Source organism: Trematomus bernacchii, unplaced genomic scaffold (genome assembly GCF_902827165.1).
Source record: "Trematomus bernacchii unplaced genomic scaffold, fTreBer1.1, whole genome shotgun sequence".
NCBI classification, from domain to species: domain Eukaryota; kingdom Metazoa; phylum Chordata; class Actinopteri; order Perciformes; family Nototheniidae; genus Trematomus; species Trematomus bernacchii.
The window spans coordinates 669,995-687,500 of record NW_022987942.1 but is presented as its reverse complement, the minus strand read 5'-3'; the positions used below and the strand labels follow the sequence as shown (position 1 = coordinate 687,500).

The window sequence follows — 17,506 nt, the reverse complement described above, 5'->3', positions numbered from 1 at the left end:
CTGGTTGTGTCCTTGGGCAAGACACTTCACCTGAATTTGCTCCTGTGGGTATTGTCCACAGTACATGACCATTACATGTATGTCTGATATGTATGTGTAATGTGTATTTGTAAGGAGCGCTTTGAGAGTCATTGAAAAAGCGCTATAATAAATATAAGGATTATTATTAATGGACCTTAATCTGTGAACAGACTTGGACAGTTACAGTTCCTTTGATTTTTTTTTCCTAGTTTTAACACGACTAGAGTGAGATCTTTTTTCAGCTTTGGGAACACATCAACTCAAGGCCTACAGTGCGGTGCTCATAAGCAGTGATGCTTGATGATGGACAGGCCCTCCCAGCAAGTGGCGTCCGACAGCTAGCCCCCCCATGGATTACTCTCAGAACCACAGCATCCTACCTGGTTGTCTGTCAGGTGAAGTATTGTCTTTTTATAGGAGATGATGTCAAAGTCCACAGCCTTCCACACAGCATGGCCCAGGAGATCTCCCACCTTCTTCTTCTTGGTGATGACAACCAGATAATTGCCTAGAAAAAAAGGGGGTGTGAAAATGTGCTGCAAATCTCAATACACCAAATGATGCCACCAAACGTTTCAGCAGGAATTTTGCCTACTGAACTCACCTGCCACCAAACGTATGGTCCCCATGAGGCCACATATGGGCCGGCTGTCAGCCCCTGCAGGGACGTCCCTCTTCACTGAGGACACAGCAGGGACACAGCAAGGGTTAGAGACTGAACTCAGGAGACTGAACTAATAACCAAGTCATCATTGTGGAATCACCAAATTACTTAATAGTTTTATTGATTAAATGTATAGAAAAGTCATCATAGTATCAGCTTTTTCTACAATCTGAAGTCTGTGTGTGTGTGTGTGTGTGTGTGTGTGTGTGTGTGTCTGTGTGCAGCGATCAGTATGTTCTCATTCAATGATACCCCCCCCCCCATCTGTGCTTACCTGTGAGGGTCATCTCTGTGGACACTCTGTCCACAGCCAGCACCTCCTCAGAGCCCTCATCACACGCCTCGATGTAGAACTTCTCCTGGGTGGTGCGCCTGATGAGACACACACACTGTTTTAAACTACAACACTGAAAGGGATCATCACACGCAGCACAAACACCAGCACCAGAATCAGAATCAGAATCAGCGGGGACATTTACAGCGTTAAAACCAAAGTGACATAGCAGGTAAAAAAGGCAAGCAATAATAAAGAGTAAGCCAGCATGTGAAATATAGATAAAAGCAAACAATGGTGATAAAATAAAGAAGGTAAATACTCATCCATGGCTCAAAATGAGTAGCAGCATTTCAATAGCTAAGGTTTTGAGATATTACAAAAACATTTTTGCACATAAAAATGATTATGATCAATGCACAGTAGTTACAAAAAAAAGTGTTTGTAGTGTCATTATATTATAATTATTATATCATATTAAAGGGCTCATTGCAGGATATGGCACAATATTCCAACAGGCTTGTATTGTGAAATCTACCAGGGGGCCAACACAAACACCTCCAGCACCACCAGCACAAACACCACCCACCACAGCAGCAGGGCTCTGTGTAAGTACGTCAGTAATACATATATGGAAGTATCTGTCTAACTCTGAGCTGCTGCAGCAGTGGAGCAGAGGTGGAGCAGAGCGGCAGTGAAGGTGTAGCCTCACCACAGTAATGTAACTGGTCCAGCTCGCCGATGCTAAGAGCTCATTAGAAGCAAACTGAGGCGGCAGTGACGCTGCTGCCGGGGCCGCACCGTGCCAGCACCCCACATACCTCACGGTTTACACAAAGTAAAGCTGTGTGCTGCTAATAAACTGATCCAGAATACTTACAGGTTGAAACTCGAATAGGTGCCGCCATCTTTCCTCCCGTCTGACTCAGTGACGTGTCACCGACACAGCGGCTACTTCCGCCTTTAACTGTGTGTCTGTCGCGCACAAACGCTAGATGGCGCTGTGTCATGCAAAGTCCCGTTACATGAACAGAAGTGTGCGGATAACCTATGGAAGTAATACATTGAATACAAATCAATCAAAACCAAGAAATGTATTTCTTGTAAATCATATTTGAAATATTACATTTAGATTTTGTAATATATTTTCTCAAACCTTCTTTCATCTTTTTTTATTATTTGTTGTTTGTGTCTTTACTGCATGTGTAGCTGCGTATATAATGTATGAGGTTTATTCATTGTATTTTTCTTGAAATAAAAAAAACCGAAAATTAATAGTTGTGATTGCACTGAACAGAAGAATAAGATGTGGTACAACAGGGTTTATTTACTCGGCCCAAATCCGTAAATTGTGTAAAAAAGCAAAGTGCCCTGAGCACCGAAATAAAATGAGCTGGTCGAAACAGATGGTAAAATATAAATGTAACCTGATTACTTTCCGTACTTTTGGATTACCCTTAATATGAAATCACATACTACAGAAAAACGCTACTTTTAAATGTATTGGGCCAGAGATTATAAGCTCACCCACAATATGTAAAAGACATATAAATTCAGCAACAGAATAAAAAAAGAAAAAGAAGGAACCAATGAAAGGTGAAAACCATAAAACATTTTAGGAAATAGGTTTATAGATTCACCAACTATACGCTACTAAATAGTATGAGCTCATGAACTGTGTTTCCAGTCTTCATTCCCATCAGAGGAACACCATGTCAGGATAACAATGGTTGAATGGAAGAAGATAGTCTTATGAAATTGCTCTTTATAACTATAAAGCTAAAAGCTTAGCATGTGACCTAAAGTGTCCTGATTCTGTTTAGAAACACCAGGGTCATCCATTAGTCACCCAAACACAGGATTTAGGAGAGGAAAGGAGGTAAGGATGAATGGGACAGATGGGAGAGTTTTGTTCACTCTTTCACTTGAGGACATGAGGACACGTTTGATATTTGTTCCTGCACATTTTCTGCACGTTTATTCTGTAAATCAATCCAAGACAACAGGGGGATTTGGAATGTTCTCAATGTCATTTTGAATGGAGTGGTACAACCTAACTCCAATTTAAGGTGAGTTAAAGAACTGTTATAACTACAACAAGCTGGCCAATATATTGTCATGAGTTATACTGTGTAGTGGAGACTGGACAGGAGACCTGAGACCAAGACTTTAGTCATAATCCTCCAATTATTAACTGACAATGGTCAAGCAAAATGAAGCTACAAAGTAAGAAACAAATGCAAAAAATTAGATTTACTTCTTGCTATAAAAAAAATGATCAAGTCTAGTGGAAATAACATGTGTGTCTGCTTTTGAGGTGAAAACAATGTAACTTTAAACTTTGAGAAACCAGCTCCGAAACCAAAACAAAAAAACGATTTAAAGGTACATTTATTTATGTTTGGTTGATTTGGGGCAATGGAACAAGTTTAAGTCACAACATTTGAGAAAGGGTCTTCCTATGAATATGCTAAAATATTAGAAAATGATTTGATCTGATAACGAGCACCATTAGCATTTGGGTATCTGGACTCATGATGAATCTTAATCCAATTGTCTGTCTCCCTGTAATCAGGGTTGGGAGGGTTACTTTAAAGATGTATTCTGTACAATCTCTATAGTTGCCTGTAAAAATGTAAATCTTGTTTTTTTTTTTAATACTCTTTTTATTGTCATTTTTGTAAACATTAACCTGATTACCCTTTGGTATTTTTGGATTATCTCAATATCAAATTCAATGCAAATAAACAAAAGTTATAAAGCAATATCAATAAGATGTATTTCATATTTCATTCAGCTTATCCAGGCAGCAGTCTTTACACCACCAATGAAACACATGAGCACATACTACAGTTTAGAAAAGCAGAAATAAAATCTGAGTTGACAGAAAATGCTCCGTTTTAGTTTAATACACACAGTTCAGCTCACACACACTATTTTATGAACATATAGGTTCACCTGCTGAATTAAAAACAGAACAAATGAAGCAAAGAAAGTGAAACCATAAAGCAGATTCAGGCAGTATCAGGCACTGAAAGTATCAGCCTACAGAACAGTACAGCTTACAGAGAAGAGATAACATCTGATCCTTTTACAACAAACTCTATGCGCTTTTTGAGTTTTTAGTATTCTGATTATGTAATCCCTTTAAATGTAATCCATTACTCCCTAAGCCTGCTTGTAGCTCATTAGCTGCTAAATCATGTTTACCAACTAGTTGCCAGATGTCTGTTTGCTGTTATCATAGCGAGTTGGCTGAAATGGGGTTGCTGGGGTCAAAAGGTCATTCAAATATTTCATAAAGCTGGTTGGAAGATTGTATTTCATACATTATTCATCTCGAACCATTTATTTACTCCCAATATATTCCATCATTTCAGGTTTTGTATTCAAATCTCAGAACAGAGCCCATACTGTAACTACAGTGCTGATCTTCTCCAAACCATGGCCACCATCAGTGCTGACTTTGATGACTCCTTCAGCACTGAGGACAGCTATAGCTACATCTTCTTAGACCCAGAGACCCCCACAGCCAAAGGCTTGTACTTTCAGCGGGCTCAGCTGCTCTGTGGCCCCGCGGCATCATGCCTCTACCTGAACCCCTCCCAGAAGGCCCTCATCAACGTGGGGGGCATCCAGTACGCCTTCCCCTGGAGCACCCTGGAGGATTTCCCTGAGAGCCGCCTGAGTCGCCTGCGCTCCTGCACCACCCTGAGGGAGATAGCAAAGTTTTGTGATGACTACGACGAGATGCGACACGAGTTCTTCTTCGACCGTGACCCTTTGGCCTTTAGGGCCATCCTCAACTTCCTGGCCAAAGGGAAGTTGCGTCTGCTGCGGGAGGTCTGCAATGTGGCCCTGCACATTGAGCTGCTATACTGGGGCATCAACTTAGGACAGATGGAGGTCTGCTGCCGCCAACGGGTGATCCACTGCGTGGAAGACGTGGCCGAGCACGAGCGCAAGGAGGAGGAGTGGCGCGAGAGGCGGAGGGCGCTGAGGGCTTCTGTGGCTCAGGGCGGCCTGTTCAGCATGCTGGGAGAAGCCGTGGAGAACCCTCACTCAGGTGCAGCAGGGAAGGTGTTCGCCTTCCTGTCCATCTCCATGGTGGTGGTCACTGTGGTCAGCCTGTGCATGAGCTCCATGTCAGACCAGCAAGAGGAAGAAGCCATGGTACGTTTGAACCACAGTATTTCAGTCAATTTATAATGAGTGGGTTTATATTATCGTCAATTATAGATTCTAGTGAAAATACTTACAGCACAGATCTCTTTGCACACGTCAAAGTGAAGAAGAAGAAGAAGAAGAAGAAGAAGAAGAAGAAGAAGAAGAAGAAGAAGAAGAAGATGGACCTTTATTAATCGCCCGAGGGGGAAATTCAGTTTCCACTCTGTCGTACACACGCATGCGTTTTTATACAGGTCATACAGTACACACAGTAGCCTACACACTTTTTACAACATGCACATACATATACAAATACACATACAGTTATATGCACACATGCCAACCCAGTCTCACGGCATTTCGTGTTATAGTCACGAAATTAATGTAATCTATTGATTCGTGTTCACCAACACGATTTTAAAAGCAATGTATTTCTATTGGTAGTATGTTTCGTGCCTGCAACACGTCTTTTTGTCCGGTCGGGTCTTGGAAGACCGGAAGCTGTGTGGTTCATAAAAACATGTTCTTACTCAATATCTTACCCTAAGCCTAACCCTATCCCTTTTATTTTAAATTGTATAATGTCTGAGTTTTTTTGCCGTCAGTGAGGAAAAGAAATGGCTCAGAGCCTCAGAATACTGAAATCTGTATTTTATGTCATCTTTTTTTCCTTCTAATTTGTTATTATTTGGTGCAGGCACGAAACATACTACCAATATAAATACATTGCTTCTAAAATCGTTCTGTGTCAGAATACTTAAATCTGTATTTTTTTAAATGTCTTTTCCCTTCTAATTTGTTATTATTTACATTGCTTTTTCTGTGTGACACGAAAAAAATGGCGAAATCGTGTTGGTGAACACGAATCAATAGATTAATTTCGTGATAGACTGTGTTGCACATGCACATGCAGTTGAGAGGTCAGAGCAGAGGCAGCCAATCTAGCCGGCGCCATTGAGCAGTTGGGGGTTAGGTGCCTTGCTCAAGGGCAATTCGGCACTGTCAGTCCTGCTGTGTGTTTAGAGCCGTTAGCCATTAGCTGTTGTTAGCGCTATGCTAACGATTACAAACAGATACACACATGCACACTGGATGCATATTAGGATAAGAATGCACACAGGTGGAGAGGAAGAGCAGGAGAGGAGCAGTGTAGGCCTAAAGCAGCATGACTAAAAGATGCGTCAGGTTGTCATCAATCTAACAAAAGAAAACGTATTTTATACATATTATACAATTATTTCATCCAACTGAAAAGTTTGGGAGTTTTGAATGATGATTCTGATAAATCATGGTTGAATTACAGTTCTCATCAATAGGCCTACTCTAATTATAAATTGCTACAAAACAAATTATAATGAATTGATTGGTAACCTCACTCAAGTGGATGGTGTCATTAATTTGAACTACCTTTTCCATGCACACTTTTGCTACATGGCTTTTTGGGAGGAACTTATAATTATGCAATGTTATTTAGAAGAATCATTCAACTTTTTAGAATGTTAAAGCTCATACTGTATATGATAATTGTTCATAGCATGAAACAAGTCCCAGATAATATGGCTCATTAAAAAAATCCTTTTATCTTTTCAATGTCAGTACATTTACCGAAACTTCACCTAATTTCAAGGCCTGGAAAACTCACCCTGTATCTTGTTCTTTTGTTTTCTCCACAGGGTAAATGCTCCCAAAAGTGTCGCAACCTGTTTGTGGTGGAGTCTGTTTGTGTGGCTTGGTTCTCCATTGAGTTTCTCGTGAGATTTCTCCACACACAGAGCAAGCTTGAGTTTGCCCGCGGCCCTCTGAACATAATCGATGCTGTTGCCATCTTGCCCTTCTACGTCTCCCTGCTGGATCTCAGGTCTGGGCCTGTTGGGGACACCGAGGACGGTACAGGAAAGAGCACCCTGGATAAACTGGGTCTGATCCTGCGTGTGATGAGGGCCCTGCGGATCCTCTACATCATGAGACTGGCCCGCCACTCTCTGGGTCTGAAGACCTTGGGGCTGACTATCCAGCGCAGTGTGACGGACTTCGGCCTGCTGCTGCTCTTTGTGTGCGTGGCTGTGACTCTCTTCTCTCCACTCATACACCTGGCTGAGAGTGAGCTGGCCCCCCACGCCGCCAAGTCCCCCATGGTCAGCTTCAGCAGCATCCCAGCATCGTACTGGTGGTCCATCATCGCCGTCACCACGGTGGGGTACGGCGACATGGTGCCACGCAGCGTACCGGGCCAAGTGGTGGCACTGATCATCATCTTGTCAGGGATCCTCCTTCTGTCGTTCCCTTCCACTTCCATCTTCCTCAAGTTCCAACACACCTACAGGGAGATGAAGGAGGAGCACAACCGGCTGTGGAAGGAGGAGAGGGGCCACGAGCTGGCCAGCGAGGCGGAGGAGAGCATGAGAGAAAGAGACAGTTGGCCGGATAACTGTCCAGAAAGAGACATATTACCTCGTCTTATGACCTTGTAACGAAAGACATAACAAAGCAATCCTTCAGTGACATCAAATACTGTAGCCAAATGTATAAACCCTTGCTAAAACATCTGTGTAACATTATTGTGGTTAATAAGAGCAAATTCCTGCAGCTACACTCCAAAGTATTTTTATGAGAGGTCATTGTAGGAGCCAAAATGCTTATTTAGCCATTGTTTATTATTTGTGTTATTATAATTTTGTATTTACACCACACACATTTATTTGTAAGCTATAATTTCCAGCTATTGTCACATGTGTGTGGTTTTAGTGATTTAGTCCACCTGTTGTGTGCCGGGCTTGTTTGGAAAGACAGATGATTTGGTTCTTATCTGTTGACAGTATGGTCTCGCTTTATTTATTCTTTGTTTTCTTTATTAAATATCATGGAGTCAACTTTAGCACAGACTGCTTATTTGGAAAGTGTCACAGCAATGAGCCAAACTTAGCCTCTTAGCGACATCATTTATTGGAAGTTTATTAGCTACTGTCATCTTAAAATGGTGTCACTAAAAAGGAGTTTTGGGGGTTACCAAGAAAAGCAAGAATTACTGGGTTTGCGAAACAGGGAAGAATTTCATTCAATATGTCAAGCCAGCTGCAGTCTCCTTCTGAACAAAAAGTGAACTAAAACACTTAGGCATCACTTTTTAACAAAAGCAGTACAATTATTTATTAGGCAAGTTTGATTGTTAGCTGGATTTTGCCCAGTAGGGGGAAGAGGTGCTCTTATACAGCCATCATGCTCTGTTTGGAAACTTGTGGAGGTCAATTAAGGACAGAGAACATGTGTTTCCCTGCAGACTGCAGTTACAGTAAATCATACCATGGCTGTAATTGGAAAGGACCTGAAGAAACAGGACTGCAGGTAATGCCCACACAGAGGATATGCAGGCAGGGCCTCTGGAATATACAGAAAACACTGCAGCACTGAGGCCTGTCAAATAATTGACGAGAGGCCAGATAATGTTTTGGACACTGGATGTTTGCCTCTGAGGAAAGTCAGTGATTCCAGAAATACCCCAACAACGACTACCACTCAGACTTTAAAGAGGCCCCATTCTGCTTTTTGGTGTTTTCCCTTTCCTGTAGTAGGTTGTTGTGAAATGGGCCGCAAAGGCTAAAACCCTGTAGTTCCCTCCAAAGGGAGTAATAATGACATCACTATGTAACACTAGCGCTTCTATTGGCTAGCGCTACAGCACATTGTACGTGATAGGCTAAGGAGCAGGACCTCTCCAAGCAATTGACCAATCACAACAGAGCCGGCCAGCTAACCAATCAGAGCAGACTGGGCTCTGGTTTCAGACAGAGGGTGAAAAGAGGTGCTGCAGCACAGGCAGTATGAGAACGATAAAGAGCTTTTTGAACATTAAAGCGTGTAAGCATGTCATAGGAGAGGAACAACATACTGATATGAACCTGAAAACTAGTCTTCTTTAACCCAGCCTGCCCAGACACCTTCACTTTCACCCCGCTGAAGGCCTTGAACAACATAACTCAGTACAACGTACTTACTAAAGCTGCATAAGTATTATCTGTAAAATGTTGTTACAAATTTAAAAATTAGAAGTATTTGTTCTTTGTTACCTCTTCAAGCCTTGAATGATCAGTTTAAGTTAAAATATTTTAGAAAGGAAATATCTCTGGAGGAGCTGATAAACTCATAGACATCCGACATATGGCAAGAGAACCAACTTTACAGTTTGTGGAAGTAATACCACTAGTGTAATCTTACAAATAAATATTTTAAGCTTTTAAAACTCTTCAACAGAAATGATGAGGTGCGTGTGTGTGTGTGTGTGTGTGTGTGTGTGTGTGTGTGTGTGTGTGTGTGTGTGTGTGTGTATGTATGTGTGTGTGTGTGTGTGTGTGTGTGTGTGTGTGTGTGTGTGTGTGTGTGTGTGTGTGTGTGTGTGTATGTGTGTGTGTGTGTGTGTGTGTGTGTGTGTGTGTGTGTGTGTGTGTGTGTGTGTGTGTGTGTGTGTGTGTGATAACAGCAATACTACAAATGAGGAGAGAGAAGTCAAATTAGCAAACTTGGACAAAACTAATGCAAGACAGGAAGTGGACAACGTAGTAGAAGAAAAGGATTTGCGAACAGAATGTCAGTATACAGACATATCTTTAATTCATAAAGGGTTTACAATATTTTACAAATGACACAAACTGTATGTAAGGCAGGGTATAACATCTCTTTGGCCAACTTTCCTGTTGATATAGAAAAACAATAAAAAAAGAAGTCTGTGACGTCTTTTCTTCTCTGCATTCAAAGGTAGGTAGAAGGATTACATTTCCTTTTGGTTGATATTCCTCTTATGTACAGTTATGGCCTCTATGTACATTGTGCTTGTTTATCTGGCAAACAGGTTTAGCTGGGTAAAAACACACAAAAGCTCACACACACTTTCCTTCCACACACACACACTTCTTTGGTTTGCTGCTGGTGAAGATGGAGTGCAGCATCATTAGACACTCCGGCTCAAAATCGGACAAACGAAGACACTTATGGGCAAAACCTCCTTTACCGCTAGCACGTTAGCATACATGAACAAGCATGTGTAATGCATAAGAAAAACAATGTTAAAGTGCACATCAAATGTCTTTGGTTGAATAGTTATTGCCCTGTTTATTCCTCAAAGAGTGAGTCTGACTCTTTGTGTCCATGCAAGGCACATCTTTGGACGCTTCCAGTTATCTTTTGCTTTTTGGCTCTTTAGCTCTTCAGCTAATTAAGGCAAGCTGCTATATTTCAGAAGTCCAAAAGCTCTTTGCTGGGATAGAAAGAGATTGTGGGACGCAGGGTCTCTGCTCCCTAACATCACTGCTGAGAATCTTCAGTCCCATCAAAGCAGATTAAGTGCCCTTGTTGAAAATTCCCCTCATAAAGATGTCCCGCCTCCTGTCACTTCTCGTCACTAACAGAGCAGTCTACAGCTATGACGTCCTGTATTCCCGTGATTTTCTGTTCGTCCCCCGGGATCTCCAAGTCCGTGGGGATCTTCAGCTCGGCGGGGATCTTCTCTGCCGAGGAGCTGCGGCTGGACAGCTTCTCCATCTCGTCCTCCAGCTCCGAGATGCGCTCGGCGACGCAGTGAGCGGTGAGCCGGGCCTCCGGGTCGTGGTCCCAGCACTCCATGATGGTGGCACAGATCACCGCGATGCCCTGTAGAGAGAGCACCACAGCAGGGGTGTGAGACTGCATATTAAACAAAACGCCTTGAACTGTTTGTTGTGAAGGTTGCATGTTGTCGAACAACCTCAAGTTACTTTAATGCAGAATGGACACACACCAAAGCCTATACTAAAGTCAGCCGTGACACACACTTGTTGGCAGGGAAGAATCCTGGTGGTGAGTGTTTCCCTCATTCTCTTAAACTAAGATAGGCTACTGTAAGATAAGATAAGATAAAATAAGCTAAGATGAGATGAGATGTGACTCAGCGTGACTTTTGATGTTTATGTCTTCTTCTTCTTATATAATCTTTGTTTTTACTTGAGGACTTTGAACCGAGGACATCTCCTTGTAACTGAGTATTTGAGTAAAGGGTCTGAGTACTTCCTATGCCCGGTGCACAGATGGCTGCAGCTATATAAAGCTGTGACAGCTGCAGGAATAAAGTATTTAATCCTTTACTGTTAATCTAACATGTCCTGACGTCGGTGCGGGGGATGAGAACAGTCTTTTAGGATGTGGTGTATTTAAATTAAAATGACATCATTATAACGATGTTTCACTGATTTCTGCTTGATTCCATTTATCATCCTTCACACAGGCTTCAAAAGCACAAAGCAAGCCCAACGCTCAAAACTCAAATACTGCCTTGTAAAAAAGGATGAAGGATTTGATTATCCGATCAAAACATGTTTTATTTCTGGTCTCACAGTAAGTGCATTTCAGAATGTGGAAACTGCTCATTTGTATTTAATTCCTACATATATAAAGGCTTATCGACCACGCCCATCTCTTTCTCTAAGTCATTACAGACTCAAATACCGAACACACCCTAAACATGCATGATGGATCAGAATTTGTCTGTGGACAATACATAATAATCACTCTTTAAAAAATGTAATGAGTCATCTTAATTGAGTATAAAAGTAATGTAACCTGATTACTTTCTGTTACTTTTGGATGACCTCAATGTCAAATGCAATGCAAATAAATTCAAGAGAAAATAAATATCAATAAGATGTTTTTTAAGTTAAGTGTATTATGTAAGGCAACAGAACAATGTGACCTTATTTGACGATATGATATTTGACCTGCCTTTCATTACGCATATTCAGACAGAAGCAGAATTCAAATCGGAGCCAACTGAAAATGCTCTGTTTTGGTTAAGTACATAAAGTTAAGCTCACACACACTACATATAGGTTCACCTACTGAGTACACAAATAACAAATGAATCAAAGAAAGTGAAAACCATAAAGCAGATTGATCTGCATTGTGTGCTGCAGTCAGTGTGTGTGTGAGCAGTGTGTGTGTGAGCAGTGTGTGTGTGAGCAGTGTGTGTGTGAGCAGTGTGTGTGTGAGCAGTGTGTGTGTGAGCAGTGTGTGTGTGAGCAGTGTGTGTGTGAGCAGAGTGTGTGTGAGCAGAGAGTGTGTGAGCAGAGAGTGTGTGAGCAGAGAGTGTGTGAGCAGAGAGTGTGAGCAGAGTGTGTGAGCAGAGAGTGTGTGAGCAGAGTGTGTGAGCAGAGTGTGTGAGCAGAGAGTGTGTGAGCAGAGAGTGTGTGAGCAGAGAGTGTGTGAGCAGAGTGTGTGTGAGCAGAGAGTGTGTGAGCAGTGTGTGTGTGAGCAGTGTGTGTGTGAGCAGTGTGTGTGTGAGCAGTGTGTGTGTGAGCAGTGTGTGTGTGAGCAGTGTGTGTGTGAGCAGTGTGTGTGTGAGCAGTGTTTGTGTGAGCAGTGTGTGTGAGCAGTGTGTGTGTGAGCAGTGTGTGTGTGAGCAGTGTGTATGTGAGCAGTGTGTGTGTGAGCAGTGTGTCCCACCTGATGCTGCAGCCAGCTGTCGGGGATCTCAGGTCTGCCTCTGTCTCTCAGCACGTTGTCCTTCATGCTCTCCACACAGGGGTGCTCTCGCACTTTGGAGCCGTACGCAGGCTCGTAGTCCTTCACCTCTGCAAACACAAACACAACCCAGTGTGAGAGAGAATCTCCCGCTGAAGGCAGCACAGGGGCAGACCATTTACATGCACACAAACCTATATCCTCCTGGGACCCAGCCCATTGAAAATGTCCACTGTAGTGGAAATGTTGTTAACATGCATCTCCTTTTACTCCTTTGAGCTACTCTATCAATCCCTGATGTACTGTACAGAGGACATCCTGGTCTTTCCAGTGATATGTCATTGGTTAAAATTGCATGCTGGGAAGTTCCTCTTTCTTTTCATCCAAAATGGCTGGCATACCAAAAACTAAATGTTATAGAAGCAGGAGGAGAAGTCAAATATTGTTGAATAATTGTAATTTTTACCATGAAAATCCTATATGTTCTTGTTTATTAACATGTGAGGAACTATATAATTAGTTCTGAAAGCAATTAAATAATTCAAGTTTTCAAATAACAGCTCTTATAAATGTCCATTCTAGTGGACGTCAGGACCATCTTCATGGACTTAATGACTCAATATTGTTGCAGGAGACGGAACTGAAGCAGACATTTTCTGTACCAGATAGTTAAGGGAGATTCAGATTTGGAGCTCTCTGATGATGAGAGAGATGAGGCTTTCACACCTGGGATAGAAGAGGGTCAAGAAGAAGGGGGGAAAGATGCAGGAGGCTCCATGAGCGCACAGATACAGACAGAGAGACAGATAGGGACGAGCTGGAAAGACATGGCCCTCTGTGGGCCAAGAGTAGCACGTATGTTGTTTTTATTTTAAGTGGAGTCATGAAAATGAGAATTGCCTCAGGAATGCAAGTTTGTTTCTATGAGCATGGTCAAGTGGAGACCACATCCATAAAACTAGTCAAGATGACCCTACAGCCCGTGCCGACCGGAGTCAATGAGGTACTTTTCCCAGTACATTGACTACAAAGTCTTTGAAGATCTGGAAAGATTCACCAAAAACCAAACTAGTTTTTTAGTGACCAAATAAACAGCAATGTTCAGATCAATTACTTATTTATGTTTTAAATAAAGGTGAATGTATTATTTTATTAATATCACTCTATAACCATAATACGTTACATAGTCTATCTGTTCATTTTGGCTGTCTTTTCAAACTAATATGGTCCCGACGTCCTCTACAGTGGACATACTGTAACATTTAAAAATCAAATTAAATTAAAAAAGTCTAAATTACAAGATGGTTTTTAACCCTAAATAGGTAGGAAATAAAAAATAAAGGAAATTGGAAGACACTTTTTTTCCTCGGGTCCAGGAGGATATACAGTAACACACTACAGGAAAGGGAAACCCCAAAAAGCATAATGGAGCTACTTCATAGAAAAAAGCACTACTGTAAGTGAAGCTGGAGACACGCTGAGTTAATGTGATTATAAAGTGTAAATGCATCGTGGTTTGATGTCATTCTAGCCCAAACCGCTGAGATGTAAGTTTTATAAGCCTCAAAATTTGTGGCAGCAATAATGCTGATTGTGGGAAATAAAATGTTTCACATGTTTACATAAGGGGAAAATTCATGTGCTGGCACTTGAACAATCATCTTTTCAGCAACAAATGGCTTTGGCTAACAAGAAAGGAGTTGCAACCTCACACTGTACAGAACACCAAATAAAATAAACCAGCAGGGAAAAGAGAGAGTGCTGAAACCATGAAAAATTAAAAACTAAGTTCCGGGACTGTGTCCAGCCCTCATGAAACCAAATTCACAACAGCTGCAGTCGGTCTGGAGCCCCAGTCACACAGTTGCGGTGAAAGAGACATGAACATGATATGCAAATATCTGACAAACAGTGTAGGCATCATGTTCCATGTACCCTCTCTTGATCTGACTGTTTCTATGTCCTGTGTTTAACAACCTGTGAAACACTGACTTTTGTTAACTTGTGTGAACAGTCTTAGATGTGACAGAACTGTGAGGGTTAGTATGATGGATGTCTAAAGATAAATGGATAGAGCGTTGGAGGTTGGACGTCGTCCAATCCTATGAAAGTTGCTCAGTGGGGCATGAAGCCAAAATGGCCTGAGTCTCTTGAGAGTAAAAGTAATCGTATCTGTGCTCAAAGAGGTCGCACCATTGCGTTTTCCCTAAGCCCCACCTTCGATCTCCAGCTCTCGCCTTTTAGCACATTTTAAATCCTTTAGGCTCTAATGATTGGCTGGATGAAGGGCTATTCAAGTGGTCAGACTGTAAAGTTAACTTTGTTTTTAAAAGTATATACGCTGATTTACAGACGTCTTTTACCCTATATAAGTCAACGGGAAAAAGTATATTTGGGTCCAATGACGTCACAGACTGACACGGAAGTTGTAGTATCATCATGTTGCCACTAGGAAAATGTGTTTCAACGCCTGGTTCAAATTCCACTTGGGCTAGATAGAAATGTTTTAGTTTCAGAAACAAGGGTCTGCTCTTATTCTAAGTTACTGAATCCCCTCATTCATTTGGACTGTGGTCTGACCCACCATCTGCAACATTTTTGCCATCATTTTTCTGAGTCTGGAGCTGTGAACATACTGTTTTTATATAACACTGCCTAGGCATCAATTGGAACCGTGTCATGGTAACTTGTTCGAAAGAACACTTGATAACACTACAAAGTTAAGATATATTTTTGGAGAGATGACATGGCCATTTTAACAGAGAACCCTGAACCTGTCCGAATGAAAATAAATTCTTGAAGTATATAAGACATTATTACCTGTGTCTGTTCAACCAACAAAAGTAACTATTAATGTATCTGTACTTGGATAGAAGACTTGAAGTGGGCATGGTTTTATACTGAATGTTATGTTAACTCGGGCCAATATTAAACTGTCTTATTGAGGAGCTTCGACCTGATGTCAGACACTGAAGATTTTTTGGAAGTCATGGCCGGATAATTAACTTGATGAAACACTGAAGGGACAGCCTTTGCCTAACCAGCCCGGAGCTTCTCTTCTCGATATTCACTAATACTTAGAGAATAATCAACATTCAGAGAGTTGATTGGCTCCAGGGAAGTCTCCACCTGATAAGATGGACTCCAGTATGTCGCTCCTGCTCGATGAGCCTCTGCGTCAACTTTTCCTGTTATTATTTGTAGTAGAGATGGTTATATAAATGCATTCGGACAAGCAGAGTCAACAATCAGGAACATATCTGGACACAGAAATGTCGTTGAAGCCAAACACAAAGAACAGGACCACCTTCTCATACCAGGAGAAACAGCTCTCCCAAGCTTGTATGCCTATGCTTGCTAATATCAACAAAATACCATATTCGGTTGATGTTGATCTGCAGAATAGTTTGATCAATAAAAAAAAAAAAGGTCCTGTAGTTGTATTTAAGTCAGCCCCTCCTCAAACACAGGAACCGGTGAGGTTGGATCTGAACCTCTGAACAGGAAGCTGGAGGTCTGGGATCAGGACTGTGTGCAGAGAAGCTGACTCTACAGGCCCACACTTCCTGTTTTTGACATGTGGAACTTCCCCCTCTCTTAGTGTTTAAAACAGGACCCAGTCTGGGCCCGGCCTATTGCCCTTGAGGTTATTTATTCCAGGACTGGTACTGTGCTCAGTTCTGGGCTGTTTAGATCTCCTGCCGAGAAGCTGGTATAAATACCACACATTTTCCTGGACTGAGTACAGACACAGACACAGAACAGCAGAGAGCAAGCTGACCTAAAATGAGAAGGTTGAAACTACAGCTTTTTCAACATCAAAACAAGAGTGTAGTGGAAAAGGACTCATTTCATGCTCTCATAGTTCTGGATGGTATTTCGGACATAGAGAAGTACATAGAGGCTATATGAGATGTGCAGCCTGCGTCTCTTTAGCAGCTCTGGACATTTGAAAGCTAGGTGAATAATTGTATCCTTGGTTGTAGAACATAATCCAGCAGTGGCTCAGTCAGTAGGGGCTTGGACTGGGAGCTGTAGGGTCGCCGGTTCAAGTCCCCGACCAGACCTAAAATATGGAGTGTGGACTGCTACTTGGAGAGGTCCCAGTTCACCTCCCGCCCTGCCGTGGTGCCCTTGAGCAAGGCACCGGACACCCCCCTTCCCCCCTCACTCCCATTGCTCCCCGGGCGCTGTACAATAGCTGCCCACTGCTCCTAGTACTAGACTCCTGGTACTAGGATGGGTTAAAAGCAGAGAACAAATGTCACTGTGTGTGCTGTGTGCTCTGCATGTGTGACCATTAAAGAGGGTTTCATCCCTCCCAATTCTATATTTCTGCAACTAGAGCCTCAGTCTCACTTTCCCCTTGGTTGTCTGGGGCCCATGGTTAAAGCATGGTATTTCCAATCTAAGGGGCGGAGAGTGGTTTACGCCAGTTTCCTTTTCAGATTAACTGTCTGAAACCTTTGTGGCCCGGAGGTTAGGAGAAACCTCTGTGGCTGCCATGTCTGGGATCTGGTATGTTGAAAGAAACACAGCTCCATGATTGTCAAAGATTCTCAAAGAGTGTGTAAGGTAAGACTGATTACCCATTGATGCAGAACAAAGTACATCGTAAGAACGGTTAATGTGAACTGACTGCAATTATAAAGCGCTTTTCTAGTTTTTGCAGCCACACAGGGATTTTACAGAACAACTCAGCATTCACACACATCGTTGGCCATGCCTTCGAAAGCAATTTGGGGTTCAGTATCTTGAAGGTAGGACACTTCAACGACCCCCATCAATGTCAGCTAAAATAATGAGCTGATTACGGGATACAGGAAGCGACAAAGAAGGGGACACACCCCCATCTCCATCAACTGGACTACTGTAGAGAGAGTCAGCAGCTTCAGGTT

At 42.2% G+C, this 17,506-nt stretch overlaps 3 protein-coding genes across 3 annotated transcripts in view; 1 reads left to right on the top strand and 2 right to left on the bottom strand.

Annotated features, from left to right (window-relative positions):
• The window catches only part of LOC117470713 (phosphatidylinositide phosphatase SAC1-B), a 15,691-nt gene extending 13,767 nt beyond the window's left edge, over nucleotides 1-1,924 (bottom strand). Inside the window, exons 1-4 of the mRNA XM_034115557.1 lie at nucleotides 1,840-1,924; nucleotides 960-1,057; nucleotides 626-700; nucleotides 402-529 (exon numbers count right to left, since the gene is read on the bottom strand). Of these exons, the coding sequence (XP_033971448.1) occupies nucleotides 402-529; nucleotides 626-700; nucleotides 960-972 (216 nt within the window). The 5' untranslated portion in view covers nucleotides 973-1,057; nucleotides 1,840-1,924. The remainder of the gene's footprint in view (nucleotides 1-401; nucleotides 530-625; nucleotides 701-959; nucleotides 1,058-1,839) is intronic.
• Nucleotides 1,925-4,403: 2,479 nt separating this feature from the next.
• On the top strand, nucleotides 4,404-7,597 carry LOC117470716 (potassium voltage-gated channel subfamily G member 4-like). Its single transcript, XM_034115559.1, has 2 exons — nucleotides 4,404-5,132; nucleotides 6,800-7,597. Exons 1-2 carry the CDS (start codon nucleotides 4,404-4,406, stop codon nucleotides 7,595-7,597), a joined length of 1,527 nt encoding a protein of 508 aa, XP_033971450.1.
• Nucleotides 7,598-9,706: 2,109 nt separating this feature from the next.
• Nucleotides 9,707-17,506, bottom strand: part of LOC117470712 (TGF-beta receptor type-2-like) — a 39,888-nt gene continuing 32,088 nt past the window's right edge. The window contains exons 9-10 of the mRNA XM_034115556.1: nucleotides 12,591-12,718; nucleotides 9,707-10,766 (exon numbers count right to left, since the gene is read on the bottom strand). Of these exons, the coding sequence (XP_033971447.1) occupies nucleotides 10,506-10,766; nucleotides 12,591-12,718 (389 nt within the window). The 3' untranslated portion in view covers nucleotides 9,707-10,505. The remainder of the gene's footprint in view (nucleotides 10,767-12,590; nucleotides 12,719-17,506) is intronic.

Excerpts from the sequence above, each read along its gene's own strand:
- LOC117470716 (XM_034115559.1), top strand. The coding sequence starts at position 4,404 with ATGGCCACCATCAGTGCTGACTTTGATGACTCCTTCAGCACTGAGGAC. Across the intron at positions 5,133-6,799 it reads AGCAAGAGGAAGAAGCCATG|GGTAAATGCTCCCAAAAGTG; the intron begins GTACGTTTGAAC and ends TTTTCTCCACAG.